This window comes from Ctenocephalides felis, unplaced genomic scaffold (assembly GCF_003426905.1).
Source record: "Ctenocephalides felis isolate EL2017-DRISC unplaced genomic scaffold, ASM342690v1 CF-g0.4_SCAFFOLD_03570, whole genome shotgun sequence".
NCBI lineage: Eukaryota > Metazoa > Arthropoda > Insecta > Siphonaptera > Pulicidae > Ctenocephalides > Ctenocephalides felis.
In genome coordinates this window covers 8,426,632-8,442,016 of record NW_020539724.1, presented here as the reverse complement: position 1 = coordinate 8,442,016, position 15,385 = coordinate 8,426,632, and the positions used below count along the sequence as shown (strand labels likewise).

At 29.2% G+C, this 15,385-nt stretch overlaps 1 protein-coding gene and 1 long non-coding RNA gene across 5 annotated transcripts; one reads left to right on the top strand and one right to left on the bottom strand.

Annotated features, from left to right (window-relative positions):
- The first annotated feature begins 785 nt into the window (after window positions 1–785).
- LOC113382866 lies at window positions 786–3,012 on the top strand. 3 transcript variants are annotated; one of them, XR_003367694.1, is made up of 4 exons: window positions 786–925; window positions 1,128–1,278; window positions 1,971–2,097; window positions 2,528–3,012. It is a non-coding gene; the product is annotated as an uncharacterized LOC113382866 (long non-coding RNA). The 3 variants fall into 3 exon arrangements; XR_003367693.1 differs by having other exon boundaries at window positions 1,971–2,119; XR_003367695.1 differs by having other exon boundaries at window positions 1,971–2,135.
- Window positions 3,013–4,513: 1,501 nt separating this feature from the next.
- On the bottom strand, window positions 4,514–15,133 carry LOC113382864 (tubulin beta-3 chain-like). 2 transcript variants are annotated; one of them, XM_026621114.1, is made up of 2 exons: window positions 15,036–15,133; window positions 4,514–5,701 (listed from the first exon to the last, which is right to left on the bottom strand). In XM_026621114.1, the coding sequence occupies exon 2, from the start codon at window positions 5,631–5,633 to the stop codon at window positions 4,518–4,520; it is 1,116 nt and encodes a 371-aa protein (XP_026476899.1). In that variant the 5' UTR covers window positions 5,634–5,701; window positions 15,036–15,133; the 3' UTR covers window positions 4,514–4,517. The 2 variants fall into 2 exon arrangements, with proteins under 2 accessions (XP_026476899.1, XP_026476898.1); XM_026621113.1 differs by lacking the exon at window positions 15,036–15,133 and adding an exon at window positions 5,783–5,873.
- Between the last annotated feature and the right edge of the window lie 252 nt (window positions 15,134–15,385).

Here is a 15,385-nt window from a genome sequence, read left to right as displayed (position 1 = left end):
AAATTTCGCTCGTATTTCACAGGGCCGTCTGCTAAAATGTTAGGGGTAATTATTTTTAAAATTAAAAATGCAATTTATTGTTTTGGGATATTTTCATAGGTTTTGGTGTTGGGAATAGTTTTTTAACATTAATATTATTGTATAAACATTGGAAAAAGTAGTAAATGTGCATAATGCAGCTGATAATTGCAAAATTTAGTTATTTGTGTGTACGTATTACAATTTTTGAACTTTGGTCAACGTTTTCAGAAGAACGGCTGTACCGATTTTGAAAATTTAAAAAGCATCGAATGTGGCTTCATGAGCACTCTACCCTATTAGTTTTTTGCGATGATCGGTCAAGCCGTTTCTTTAAAATTAGTGTAATTGTGCAAAAATTTTCGCCCACGTTTTTTCTAAAATCGTTAAATCGAATTTAAAAATTTATAGACTATTCGAAAGATATTTTTGGGGAATCATATTTTTTAATTTTTGGTAAAGATCGGCCGAGCCGTTTCTTTGTAATTAGTTAAATAATATGAAACAAAATTTATTTTGTTATTAACTTTTATAAATTAGGCACGTAGTATATTTTAGAAGTAAAATTACATATATTAGTAGCATTATAATTAGTGCAATTTTTATAATAATGTGTTTTTCCGTCATTTTAAAAGAATTTACATATTTGTTTTATTCAACATATAGAAATGTTCAAAATGTGGTCCTGGTTTCTTGTTAAATGTAGTCCTGCTTTCTGATTGGTTGCCTCGTTTTGACAGCTCCAAATATATAAATGGCGGACAATTCTCGTTACTTCTTACGAAACTGCTCTTGTAATCGCTTCGAAGTATCAGGCGAACAGAAACGTCAGAAACTATATATGAAAGTGTAATGTTACTCGTGCACAATGTATGGTGTGACTATAACGAATTCAAATAACCTCAATGTAAGTACAAATTGATTACCATTATGATTATTATATTTCAAATGGAATGTCATGTGGCTATTATATATTATATTTTTTATATCAATTCCTATTTTTATGATTATTATTAAAACTTATTTCTATGTTAATTATTAAAATTAAACTTTTGTAAAAATGATCACTATCTAGTGTTTCTTGTGATAAATCTATATTCTTTTCACAGATGCTTATAACTTGTAAGGAAACAAGAAAGATAAAATTAAATGAAATATATTATTGGCGAATTATGTAAAGGCATACCATTTGTTGCGTTTAACTGTCTTCCCAGAAATATACATTAAACAGAAAAACAGAGATGATGAATAGAAGATTGAGTAAGTTTTGCAACATTTTATATTGTATTACATATAATAGTTTTAGAAAATTTAATTTTATTCATATGAAAACTTAAATATCGAACTACAATTCCAATGAATTTGCCAATTCATGTGATAATAGTATAGAATAAAACTTATAAATCAATGCCAGTAATGCCAGTATATTAAACTTCAGTTGTACTTACATACAACGCCAGATATTTTTTAATGAATTGAGTCAAAAAAATGATGAGAATTGCTTATAGTTTATTCAAGAAACACAATTTTGTTCTAAAGTACATTTTGCTCACAATAATCTAAGAAAATACCACATAAACCTATTAGAATTTCACGTGAATGTAATTGTATCAAATGAAATGAATTAATTCACTGTAAGTCATTCTATAGATAAATTCTTTATTAAATCAGATTTATACTTACAATTCTTATTATAATGAAAAATGAATTTTTTCATTTCAATCAAAAGTACTTTGAAGCAAAAGCATTACTGAGTTTTAATTAATTGTCAATGAATTGATAATTATTGATGTGCTTCGAATAATATACATACTAGTTTCTACTATTACAATGCTTTTAGAATGAATTGAGTTTAAAAATAATAAGAACTTCATATAGTGCATATAATATGTATGTTTCACAAACAAGTATTTAATTATTAACAATAATTTCACTGAATTTCTATTTTATAGTGTTATGGATTCTTTCACTGTTGCAAGTATACATACTTTGGAGAATAATAATTGTTCGGGATGGTAACAGGATTGTCCCTGTACTTCAGAGATAAAGAGACAAGTTCTGATACATATATTAATAGAAGTATGCATTTATGCTGATTTCGGTAACTATAATTTTGTGTATGTACTACAAAATGAGAATGAAGAATTACATTATAAGAGAAGAAAACTTCAAGCTTCTAAATACATTTATACAATCTTGTGGAGACGTTAACATTTTTCATCACATGCAGATGAAAGACCAGATAGTAACCATGTATTTTTCCTTATGATACCTACAAATACAATAGATAAATCACACAACTAAGAAAGGAACTTGATCATTTTTAAATATATTTTAGCCAATTGTTTAATTGTTAATTGCTGCCTTACATGTACAAAAATAATTCATACTTATTTTGATAAATTTACTTTAAGGCAAATTAAAGTTGTGTATGCCAGCAATAATATTGCTAATTATTACTAGCTTAGTTTATTAATTTATTATTACAACTCAATTATTTCCATTATAGGTGATTCCAAGAATCCAGAGTGACGACATACCCAGATTTTTCCTGTCTGCAAGACTACCCCGTTATGTCCAGTATGTTCTGAGTTCAGTACCTTACAGTGAATCACCTCCAGCGCAGATTTTAGGAATACCTCTAACTGGGTCTTTTACAGTTTAACACGGACTCCTTGCACACCTTGATTGCTTACACAAACACCTCCTGATGAAATTGATTTGAAACAATCAGTGGACATCTTGAATGAGTAATATCTGAGCATGAATATTATAATAATGTAGCAAGTTGCTTTTGTACCTTTGAGAAGAAGTGAGTGGACAGTCTAAAGGTATAAAGACTAGAGATTTAATTATATGTGATGCTCTTTATATTGACTTATGATCAGTTCAAGTCAAGTATTTCTAGTAAATGATCTTCGTAGAATTTTTGACGAAATGTTTAAAACTGTTTACAACAGGCATTTTCATGCAACTAATGGTGTTCAATACAAATACAGGTACATTGTTGAGATTTATATGGTTAATAATAACATAGTAAGTGTTTCATGTTCTGTTAATTAAAATTATACATGCAATTTTAATTGTCACTTATTTATTTCTAAAATTGTAACTTAGAATGTGTGTGTTTTAGTAAGCTTGATTTTTTAACTTTAATTATTGCTATTAGATACTGTTATGGTTATTAGTTTTTATTATGGTACTTAACTTAAAGATCCATATTTATTTTATTAAGAAACATTTTTATCAAGGCTATGAAAAATGTATTAATATTGGCATTGAATCCATGGATACCTATCCACGGATTTATATATTGTTTTTTCCATCATTGTATATGGCATTGTATTATTATATCGTCTAGGGAATATGGACTAGCTGCCTTGGTTTGTAAGGGTATTGGATATATAAATGTATATATTGAATTGTATATTATTAGACTTAACAACTTCGTGCAGTAATAATGAAATTGGATATAAATGTATATATTTATTATGTAGTATATAATGAATTATTATATTATCATTAAATAATATATATTTAAAACATTGTGATTGCACCAATTATATGTGAGTATATTTGTAATATTTTGCAATTATATAAATAAATATTTAAGTAATTTAATTTGATTTTTTTTAAACATGGATGTGTAATTTATAGGATTTTTCAGGTTGCTTTAGGCAAACAGCATTCAATAGCTAGACTTGAGTATTAATTTTAATTCAATTATTAACATTTATTTAATTACAGTCATGAATAGTGATATCCACTTTAATTTATATCATGGTAATTATTTAAAAATCCCGCCGTTCGAAAAGTGTCAATGAAGTGAATTGACAGGCGTTCAGAATTGGGCTCCAATATTCATATAATTTTTGCATTTTCATGCGAAATTTTGCTTCAAATCTACCACTACCAGGCACATTTTTCTTTCAAATCTCGCCTGTATTGCTCAGGACGTCTGCTGAAATGTTAGAGGTAATTATTTTGAATATTTATTTAAATTAAATATGATACTTACTGTTTTGAGATATTTTAATGTATTTTGGTGATGGGAATGTTTTTTTAACTACAATATTATTGTATTAACTTTGATATGAGTAGTAAAAATATATAATATAGGAGATAAATGCAAAAAAATTTAGTTATTCGTGTGTACGTGAGGCAATTTTTGATCTTCCGTGTGGCAAGTAACCGATGATACCTATTAACATTAATTACAGATGCAGATTTTTTATAATTTATGAACAATAATTATTATAATAATTATTTATTAATCAATACTACATTATAATAGATGTATAAATATTATAAAATTACAAAATTTAGAAATTTTTGACACAAAATGCTAAACATTATTAAATATATGATATAAATAATGAAATTAATAAAATTTATTATAATATGTAAAATATGTTTAAATAAAAAGTAACGCGATTTTAAAGCGCCTGCTTATTATAAAAGTAAATAAATCGACAAATGCTTATTGATTACTTCCAAGTTCACACACATTCTCCTTCTAACTCATCAGGAGCTCCTTCGTCTTGTTCGTATTCATCATCGGCTGTTGCTTCTTGATATTGTTGATATTCGGAAACGAGATCATTCATATTACTTTCGGCCTCCGTGAACTCCATTTCATCCATGCCCTCTCCAGTGTACCAATGCAAGAAGGCCTTACGCCTAAACATAGCGCTAAATTGCTCAGAAATACGCTTAAATAGTTCTTGTATCGCTGTCGTATTACCGATAAACGTAGAAGACATTTTGAGTCCTTTGGGAGGTATGTCACAAACTGCAGTCTTGACATTATTCGGAATCCATTCTACAAAGTAGCTGCTATTTTTATTCTGCACTGCCAGCATTTGTTCGTCTACTTCCTTCATTGACATGCGGCCACGAAAAACGGCAGCCACTGTCAAATACCGACCATGACGAGGATCGCAGGCTGCCATCATATTCTTGGCATCGAACATTTGCTGGGTCAACTCAGGAACGGTCAAAGCACGATATTGTTGACTTCCACGAGAAGTTAAAGGAGCAAATCCTGGCATGAAGAAATGAAGACGCGGAAACGGTACCATGTTGACCGCTAATTTACGTAAATCGGCGTTCAGTTGGCCTGGGAATCTGAGACAAGTTGTCACGCCAGACATGGTTAAGGATACTAAATGGTTTAAGTCACCATAGCTAGGATTTGGTACTTTGAGCGTACGGAAGCAAATATCGTACAACGCCTCATTATCGATGCAGTAAGTTTCATCAGTATTTTCTACGAGTTGATGAATGGATAAGGTGGCGTTATAAGGCTCCACTACAGTATCCGAAACTTTCGGGCTGGGAACAACAGAATAAGTATTCATGATGCGATCGGGTATTTTCGAAATCGCAAAGTTCCCATTTCCGGTTCCACCGCCCAAGGAGTGGGTCAGCTGGAACCCTTGAAGACAATCGCAGTTCTCACATTCTTTTCGGACTACATCCAAGACGGCATCCACCAGTTCAGCTCCCTCGGTGTAATGGCCTTTGGCCCAATTGTTGCCAGCGCCGGATTGCCCAAAAACGAAGTTGTCTGGGCGAAAGAGTTTGCCATACAATCCAGAGCGCACAGCTTCCATTGTCCCTGGCTCCAGGTCCAGCAGGATAGCGCGAGGCACATATTTGCCACCGCTGGTACGAGTGGCCACTGAAAACAAAAAAGTGTGTGAATAAAAAACATGTTAATTTAAATTCACTATTTTGAAGGTTTTAGAGGTTGAATACTAACAAGTCAGCAATAACAGTTTTTATTCTCAAAACAATGCATTTGTTATGTTATTCAAACAGTCGGTGTGGACGATATTTTGTTAACACACGATGCATTTAATCAGTAGAATGAGTGATGGAGTGCAAAAATAACCGCAAATTTGATGTAAATGATTTGATGATGAATGAAATGATGAGGAAAGATATTTCGACGCCCATATAATACACGTTTGAAACAATATTTAGCTACGCGTTCTTTGCATACAGTTTTTGTTGATGTAACTGATGTTGATCATTAGAACTATAGTTCTATATATATATATATACATACATATATATATATATATATATATATATATATATTTTCTTGGATGTTTATTTGCAAACCAATTGTCTAAATAAAGAGCAATAAATAATTAAACTATTAGTTACAGTTTTTAAACAAATTAATCCAATTTAAGGCATTTCTTATTGTTGTTTCTTATTTTAAAAATTCCACTCCAATAATCATGTGTTGTATTTAATTATAGACGAATTGTATCTCTCATCCTCGATGCAGTAAGTTCAATGTCTTTCTGCTCCCGCAAAGTGATCCTATAAATAAAATGTATCGCACGCGTCGTTGAATTTCTGGAGGAGGAAGGATGCACATATTGCATAGCAACGAGATGGAGAAAAAAACTAAAAGAAATAAAAATGGAAAAGACATTCAAGATTTGGATGAGGAACACTCGTACAACATATCCGTATTTATAGAAAGATGACAGGCAGACGCTTTACACAGGAATATTTGAAATAGATGGATGTCAGGTATGGTTAGCTAGTTATATTGATGTAATATTTATATTATTTTAGTATTATTAACTTCACGAAGAAAGTTCATGTTCTCTTGAGAACATCCAACTTGATAGTTTGTGTTTTATCGACGTTCCAAGTATTTCTGAATCGTTTGAGAGCTGATTTTTTACCTTTGGTCGACTTTTTCTCGAAAACTGTTGAATCAATTCACATTCATTTTTTCATAACTAGGTGCAAGTGGCATTTTGCCTTAAAGCAAGTAGCATAAACAAGGATGATCAGCTGAAAATTGATCAACGCAATTTTTAATCGAGTTATATCAAATTGCTTATTAAACTATTGAAACCGGTGCAGCCGATTTAGAAAGACTTGGATTGATATTATTTATTTATAATAAATATTTTTTGATTATTTTAAGAGCCACTTTCAAAATATTCGTCCATTTGATTATTTTCATTTATCAATCAAGCACTAATTAATACTCTTTATTATACTTTTGCGGCTTCGAACGATTAAAATGTTTTGGTTCGTAGTATAAACTGTTTATGAAATTTTAATGATCATGTTTCACTCAGAGATAACATGCCTTCATGTTTCAAATACTTTGTTCATAAAATTTATCATATTCGATGGAGTTCTAAAATTACAAAATTAAATATAATACCTATATAATTATATTCGAAAGCAATTTTAAAATAACATTTTAGGAAATTCAAAATTAGATTTAAAAAACACACGCGTGTTTGTTTTCTAGATCTCTTATTCTGTTACATGTCTTTTAACGGCATATCTGTGACTTGTACTTAACACTAGATTTTTTTATGCTTGACAAATTACTAATAACCCTTTGGACAGGTGTTGACAACCTTCTTGGGGACAACACCTAAATATATTTCAAACAAGGTGATTGATATGTTGATCAAGTCAAAATACTTCTTAAACAGTCCAGAAACATTCTATTGTTCATCCAGATAATAGAAGTAAAAAAAATATTTCTAAAGAATATTTTCAATTGATTTGTGTGCATTTGGTGGACGTCTTTTATATATTAATTTTAATTTTTCAAATTGAATAGGTACTCATAATTTCTTCTTAAATTAAATTCTTTTTACTCCAGTGGTAAAAAATCTGCAGAAACGTTAAAATTTTTTTGTGTGTGGTTAAAGGTTTATCTCATCTGCTCTGATGTTAAATATCCAAACTGTTATTTCTTAAAATTAGGTGTCATTAAACCACCAAGTTGGTGAAAAGAAATGAGACCACATTATCACACGAGGAAATCATAACAAAAACTCGAAGTGATTTGTGACAAAGCAATTTCTGTTTTTTCATTTTGTTGCTTTGTATTCAATAGAATTAGATTCGTTTGGTGTTTTTGGGTAATTATATATTACAAAATAAATTTAAATGGTTTTATATATGTTCAAATTGTTTTATCCTATATCATGTAAATGTTATAGTAATTATCTTAATTACAAAAAACAATTTTCCATCAACATGAACCGTTTTTGGTACATGGAAGTTTGCGATTCGAACACAACAAGTAGACCATGAAGATCTTATGCACATAAGATGCACGCGCTGCTATAATAAACACTTAAATTGGTTCTATAATTTAATTTTACAACTGGACGACGACTAATTAAATGCTCAAATTAAAATCAAACTGGACGTAGAATTTTAATTGATATATTACTCCAGCACGCGTCAATAAAAGGTTGTTGACATGGGATAGAAATTGCAATGATTAGAAATTTTACTCTGAATGGGTTTTTATAAAATTGCCCCTGGAAGGGACGTTATCTTTGCAAAATTGTGCTGACATCTGCTGGCCTTATTGACAAATATTTGGACACTTGCCCTTTGTCCTTCAGCACATGCTGTTTGGCGCTCGTCCATTTGCCTGCCGACCACACGAGTAAGTGCTTCGACATATTTCTGAAATTTAGTTCGATATTTAATTTTTTTTTTTTTTTTAACTTTTACAATGAAGTGGTGTAATTCTTAAATTTCATTGATTTGTAAGTGAACGTAAATGTAGTTGATCATGTAAATATTTAATAATATCGGTCTACTGGAATGAACTTTCATCCGATTTGGGGACGCCATGTTGGAGTTCGAGGTCACTTGCAGAAAGCAAGGTAGGATTTATAATTTTATTTAATGCATCGGTGTTATAATATTAGGGAATTGCATATCTTAAATCGAAATTATTCTACTTGCGAATTAAATAGAATTTTCTGATATTTGAACTGTTGATTGAAATTGGCTTAGGTGATGATGATGGTAATGGGAAGGTATGTTGTATTTGCAATATGGTGATATCTTCCGCCATTTTTTCCTAATATTTGCACAATGACCCTTTGTGGTTGAGCACATGTTTTTGGCGTCGTCCATTTGCGCGCCAACTACCCGAGCAAGTGTTTGGATCTAAATATTTCTGAAATTTCGTTTCGTATTGAATTTATTTTTTTAATTTTCCGATTAAGTGATTTTTTTGATGGCGTACCGGATCTTTCATCCGATTTGGAGGACGCCATGATGAGTTTTTGATTTACTTGCAGAAAGCAAGGTAGGATTTATAATTTTATTTTATACATTTGTTTTTTTGTTAACTGGAACATTGAACTCCAAAAGCCTCTACTTGCGAATTAAATAAAATTTTCATATTTTTGGATATGAATATGTTGGGTGGATTTCTGTTGCTTGTGCTCACAATTTGTGATCTTTTGTGCATTCGAAACTAAAGTTAGATAAGAATTCATACAATTTGAATAATATGGTCGGCTTTGCATTGTATTGAATGCATGTATTATGCAATCGTTACTGACACAGTAGGGCAGACTTCTAGAATGATTCATAGAAATGACCTCGAGAAATTCGGCAATATTAACTGCGCATTTGATAACAATATGAAGCACGTTTGGAATATTCCGATGATTGAAGTTACATTATAACTATATTAGTAATGATAAATTGATTTTAATTTTAAATTATTTTATTTTTTTGAATCTTACATTTCATTAATAATTATTTTGATACTAATTTAAATAAACGTGAAATTTTGAGTCGTACATTTTCAGAATTTTTGTATTTTTTTTATCGCACAAACGTGAATTCCTTCAATTTAACGCATTTTTTTATTTTTATCTAAACCTTCAGTTCAAAAAAATTATTAGTTTGAAATTTTTTTTTTGAAGATCTTATTTCAGTTGGTATGATTCCTTTTTTCGTCGCGTTACCAATTAAATGACCACTGATACAAAAAATTATAATTTATCTACCTCCGTGTCACAATAATAAATTTTGTATCTATTACAAATTACAAATATCATTTAATCATCTGTTCAGGAAATTTGCCTTATTTCTAACACTTTTTGTATGTCGGTAAATCTGTTAGTGTTTTAATTAAAAAATAAATTAAGATATTCGCCGATAAGACGTGTTTCTTTGCCAATTAATTATTTCCGCTCTGATTTTCTATGTTACTGTAATCAGTTCCTGCAAGATAGATATAGAGGCACGGATAATTTTTTTTCTTTGGCATTATTGAGGAAACTGACAATTTTATAATAGTCCTTTCTGTAAATGAGAACGACGAATTTGTAAGTCGTGAGAAATGTAATTGTAATTTTATTCGAGTCACAGATTTTTTTTATATATATTTTTAAAGGAAACTGAATTCGACGATCAGAGTTCTTGAACCACGTGGCTTTATAGATGGCAACCCAAATGGTTGTCTTTTTTCTTCATGATTCCATTATTACAATTTGTTATATTTTCAAAAGCGATCAGCATTTGGCTATCAGACTCCCAAAACCACGTGGCTTTATAGATGGCAACCCAAATGGTTATCCTATCTCTTTATGATTCTATTCGAATGCAAGTGGTCTTCAAATGATTCCAAATATAAAGTATAATATATATGTATATATATATATTAGGGTGGTCCTTAAAATGGTCATTTTCGAATTTGTTTGCTCCCAGGGGCTCAAATGGTTCCAAATAGATAAAAAACAATTCTCTGAAAGTTTTAGCTCTTAATATTAACGTTTAGATAGAGCGCAATTCAATCAAAGTTTGTATGGAAAGAGCATGGAAAAATTTTTGAAACTTAAAAAAAAATGTTTTAGGTATAACTTAGCGATAAATGAATGAGATTTATTCATTCATTTGTTCGCTAAATTACATCTAGAATACATTTTTAAAAATTTTGAAAATTTTTCCATGCTATTTCCATACAAAACTTTGATGGAATTGCGCTCTATCTAAACGTTAATATTAAGAGCTAAAACTTTCAGAGAATTGTTTTTTATCTATTTGGAACCATTTGAGCCCCTGGGAGCAAAGAAATTCGAAAATGACCATTTTAAGGACCACCCTAATATATATATCATCTGGATGTACATAGAATACAGAAATAAACCAAACATCAAAGAAATATCCCTGCATTCCATTGCACGATTGCACGCAGTAATATATTACTCATAAAAAGGCACAGTCTCAACTCTTCCACGGACTTCAGAATATCAATTTTACGATTCCTCTCAGAATATAGCATATTTCTGCATATTTATATATCTGTGTGTGAATAAATGTCAACAATTTATGGAATAAGAGAATCACCTAAGTACTTGCTAATTGGCTTACAGATTTTTTTTTATAGTCGAACTAATTGATATCATAGAAAATGTGATTTTTTTCTATTTGTTTTTACGTTGTGCAAGTCGTCATATGCAGACTAATTTTCACATCGAAAATGAGAATTTTGTAAAATGATTATCACATAATTTAATATATATTATGTAATACCTTGAATTTCATGTCATGGGTTCCTATGATCGGTTGTTCCATCAATAAGTACTATATGTATTTTACTAAAATTTTATATAAGTATTAAATGAATTTTTTTACTATTTTTTAATATTTTTACCTTTTTAATAATCATGCGTTTCAGCTAACATCCTACCCTATTTATTCAATGAAAAATGATTCGCAAACAAGAATTCCGGCAAAAATGGTAAAAACCATTTTTACAGTTGAATTCATCGGTTTAATCTAGTTTTCTCAAAATAAATTAAAAAATTAGTGCTATCATTTTTTAGCTAATTAAAATATTTTTTGTTTTTTTTTTCCGGAAGATCTAGAAATATTTAAATATCAAACTATTCTTTGACAAATTGGACAATTGACTTTCTCAGTTCTATTAGTATTTCTACATATAGTTTGAAAAAATAATGCTATTATTTTCTAGCTAATCAAAAAATACTATGTTTTGTCTAGATGACCAGAAATATTTAAATATTTTCAACTATTAGACAAATTGGACAAACGACTTTCTCGGTTTTATTAGTTTTTTCAAAATAAATGCAAAATTAATTAAATCGAAAATCAATAATGCTATCATTTTCTATCTAATTAAAAATATCTTTGTTTTTTCTCGAGGGTCTAAAAATATTTGAATACCAAAAATGTAATAGATCAAAAACACTGTATTTTTTCAAAACAAACGTAATAGAACTACAAACCACTTGCAGTGCACAAATTTTTATTGCAGTTTTTGTTTTTGGGATAAACTTTATACCTAAATTAGAATCTAGTATATATACTTTTTAAATACTTTTTTTGTTCTTTCTGAAAGATCTAGAAATATTTAAATATTAAACTATTCTTAGACAAATTGGACAATCGACTTTCTCGTTTTTTTTTATCTAGTTTTTAACAAAATATATAGGTAATGCTCTCCTTTTCTAGCTAATTAAAAAATAGCATTTATTTTGTATTTGTTTTGGAAGATCTTGAAATATTTAAATATTAAACTATTCTTGAATAAATTACTTAAAAAATATTCGTTTTCTCTCGGAGATATAGGAATTTTTGATTACAAAATATCTAGTAGAACAAATACCTGCATTTTTTATTACAAAATGTAATAGAACCAAAAAACTTTTGATAAACTTTATACATAAATTAGTTTAGTACATACATATTTTTAAAAAACGGAATTTCAGAAAGTTTCTAAATTATTTTTATTTGAAGTCTCAAGTCATTGAAAAATCATTAACATTAACCATTTTTTTTTCAAGTATATTCAAATTGAAGGCTCTTGAAAACTTTTACCTTCAAAATTATGTAAAAATGTAGTAACAAGTATTTAAAATTACTAAGTTGCTAGCATGAATTTGTTCTATTAAAATCAAATTTAAATTTTTTTAAAGTATTAGATGGCGATACTAGAATTTGGCTCAGACCCTTTACTCGAGGAACTTCGGTTTGTGCTACGATTACGACTATTTTTTTTTTTCAGATTAAGAATCACTTATTCAAATGTTTCTATTAAATCTATCTCGACCCTAAACATCTATTTATCGATACAAATTTATTACATATGCAAAAGCCCGTATAAATGCAATTAGTTCCATACGGGACCCCATGATACATCAACTTGTTCCTATATATATAATTTATCAATCTATCATAGCTTTTTAAATAACGGTGAGATAGGATAGGAATCCATGTTTCCAATTGATAGCACATCCTAGTTGTCAATTATATGCACACCTCTACTGTACAGATTCTAATTACAATTAATATTTGCTTTTATTCTGAAGGTACTCATTTTGTATATTATCTATCAGCAGGTTTTCAATGAGGCATGTATAGCCTAACTATATACGCCCATAGGACTTTTTACACAATAAAATATAGATGTTTTTTTTACCAGCTTCTGATTCTTGATTTACGATGTGAAAATTAGTCAGCGTATAATCTTGACTTATACGATGTGATAATAATTTGATTTCTTCGGAGAGTCATTTTTTTATTTATTTTTAATTTCAAAGATATCCTTGGACTTTTTTAAACGAAGTTTTGGTTGCTTCATATATACATTTTATTTAATTATAAATGACAATTTCATAAATTCAATATTTTTTCACAACTAATATATTTTTTTAATGAGAACCATATGTTCTATACGTTGTATAGAACTTAAGTTAGTACAAGACTACAACCCAATGGTTGACCATTCGCTTTCTGATTAAATATATTTCTAATACTGATGTGAATATTTATAGCAATGCCTGCGAAAGGCTATTTTTACTAAATCATATTTGAAATTTTTAATCTCTAGTCTGTTATTACTGCTTGATAACAAGCTAGTCAATGAGAACTATCTGTTCTATACGTTGTATAGAACTTAAGTTAGTACAAGACTACAACCTAATTGTTGACCATTCCCTTTCTGATAGTTCATTAAATATATTTCTAATGATGTGGATGTTTATAGCAATGCCCCCAAAAGGCTATTTTCACTTGATCATATTTGCGATTTATTATATCAAATTAGTTTGTTATGACAACTTGATAACAAGTTGGCCAAAATAGTTGTCGAATCCAGAAAATTTTATTTTAATCAGAACTATCTATACGTTGACGTGTGACAATTTAAGTTAATTTAAGATGGCACCTCAATGGTTGACCATTCGCTTTCTGATTAAATAAATTTCTAATACTGGTGTGAATATATGTAGCAATGCCACCGAAAAGCTATTTTTAGTTGATCATATTTGAAATTTTTATCTATCGAATCCAGAAAATTTTATTTTAATGAGAACTATCTGTTCTATACGTTGTGATAATTTAAGTTAGTTTAAGATGGCAACCCAATGGTTGACCATTTTCTTTCTGGTAGTCCATTAAATATATTTTTAGTATTGATGTGGATGTTTATAGCAACGCCTCCGGAATGCTATTTTTACTTTTTGATCATATTTAAAAAATTTAATCTCTAATTGCATTATTACTGTTATTATTGCATTATTACTGTTATTATTGCAAGTTGGCCAGAGTAGTTAAAAATGCGTAAACATTTTAGTTAGGTGTATACTAATACTTTGAATTCGACTTCAAGCACACCAAATAATTAATAATACATTGTTTTATGAAAATCAATATTTAAATTACTTGAACTATCTATAGTTGTTACTAGGATCTCTTCACGAACTTGAGAATTGTTTTTTTTCTTGGTATGATTTTTTCTAAATCCAGCAATAGTAAAAATGTATTTTTATATTTAAGTCATTAGGAAATTTTTTTTTAATATTTGCGTCTTTTCCATTATGGAACATCTGCAAATTTTTGATAGTACTCAGTAAATCGAATGCCAGTCTAATTGGTAAATAGAAAAATAACTTGCAAAACTTTACTGAAACAATTACTATCTATACAATTCATTTTATTACTATATTTTGTTTACAATCGTTTATTATTTTTACTAATTTTATCAAGCTCTCCTGGAACTAGTTGATGCACCAAGGTACTTTCGGCGCGTTTCATGTATACAATACATTACATATACAACGTTGCCAAATTTAGCCACAACATTTTCAACACATTTCACAACAAATCCATTAAATTTTCATCATTTACAAATAATTTTTATTATTAAAAATCGAATTAATGAATATTTTTCTCACCAGAAGCCTCGTTGTAGTAGACGCTAACGCGTTCGAGTTGAAGGTCGCTCTCGCCGTGATAAATGCCACTTGGGTCGATACCATGTTCTTCGGAGATAATTTCCCAGAACTGCAAAAATAAATAAAAAATAATACATAACTATCAATCATTTGTGTTCGTCAGTCATTATAAATAAGTAAATGAAATTATAATCAGACATATGCGTGGAATGATAAAGTATTTACGTTGATAACGCAGTAATCGCTTAATCTCTTTGGATGTGATTATTAATAGGCATTCCAGATCTGAGGCAAAATTTAAAAATACATGTTCAGAAATACTTGGTCAGTAATTTTAATTATTTATTTTT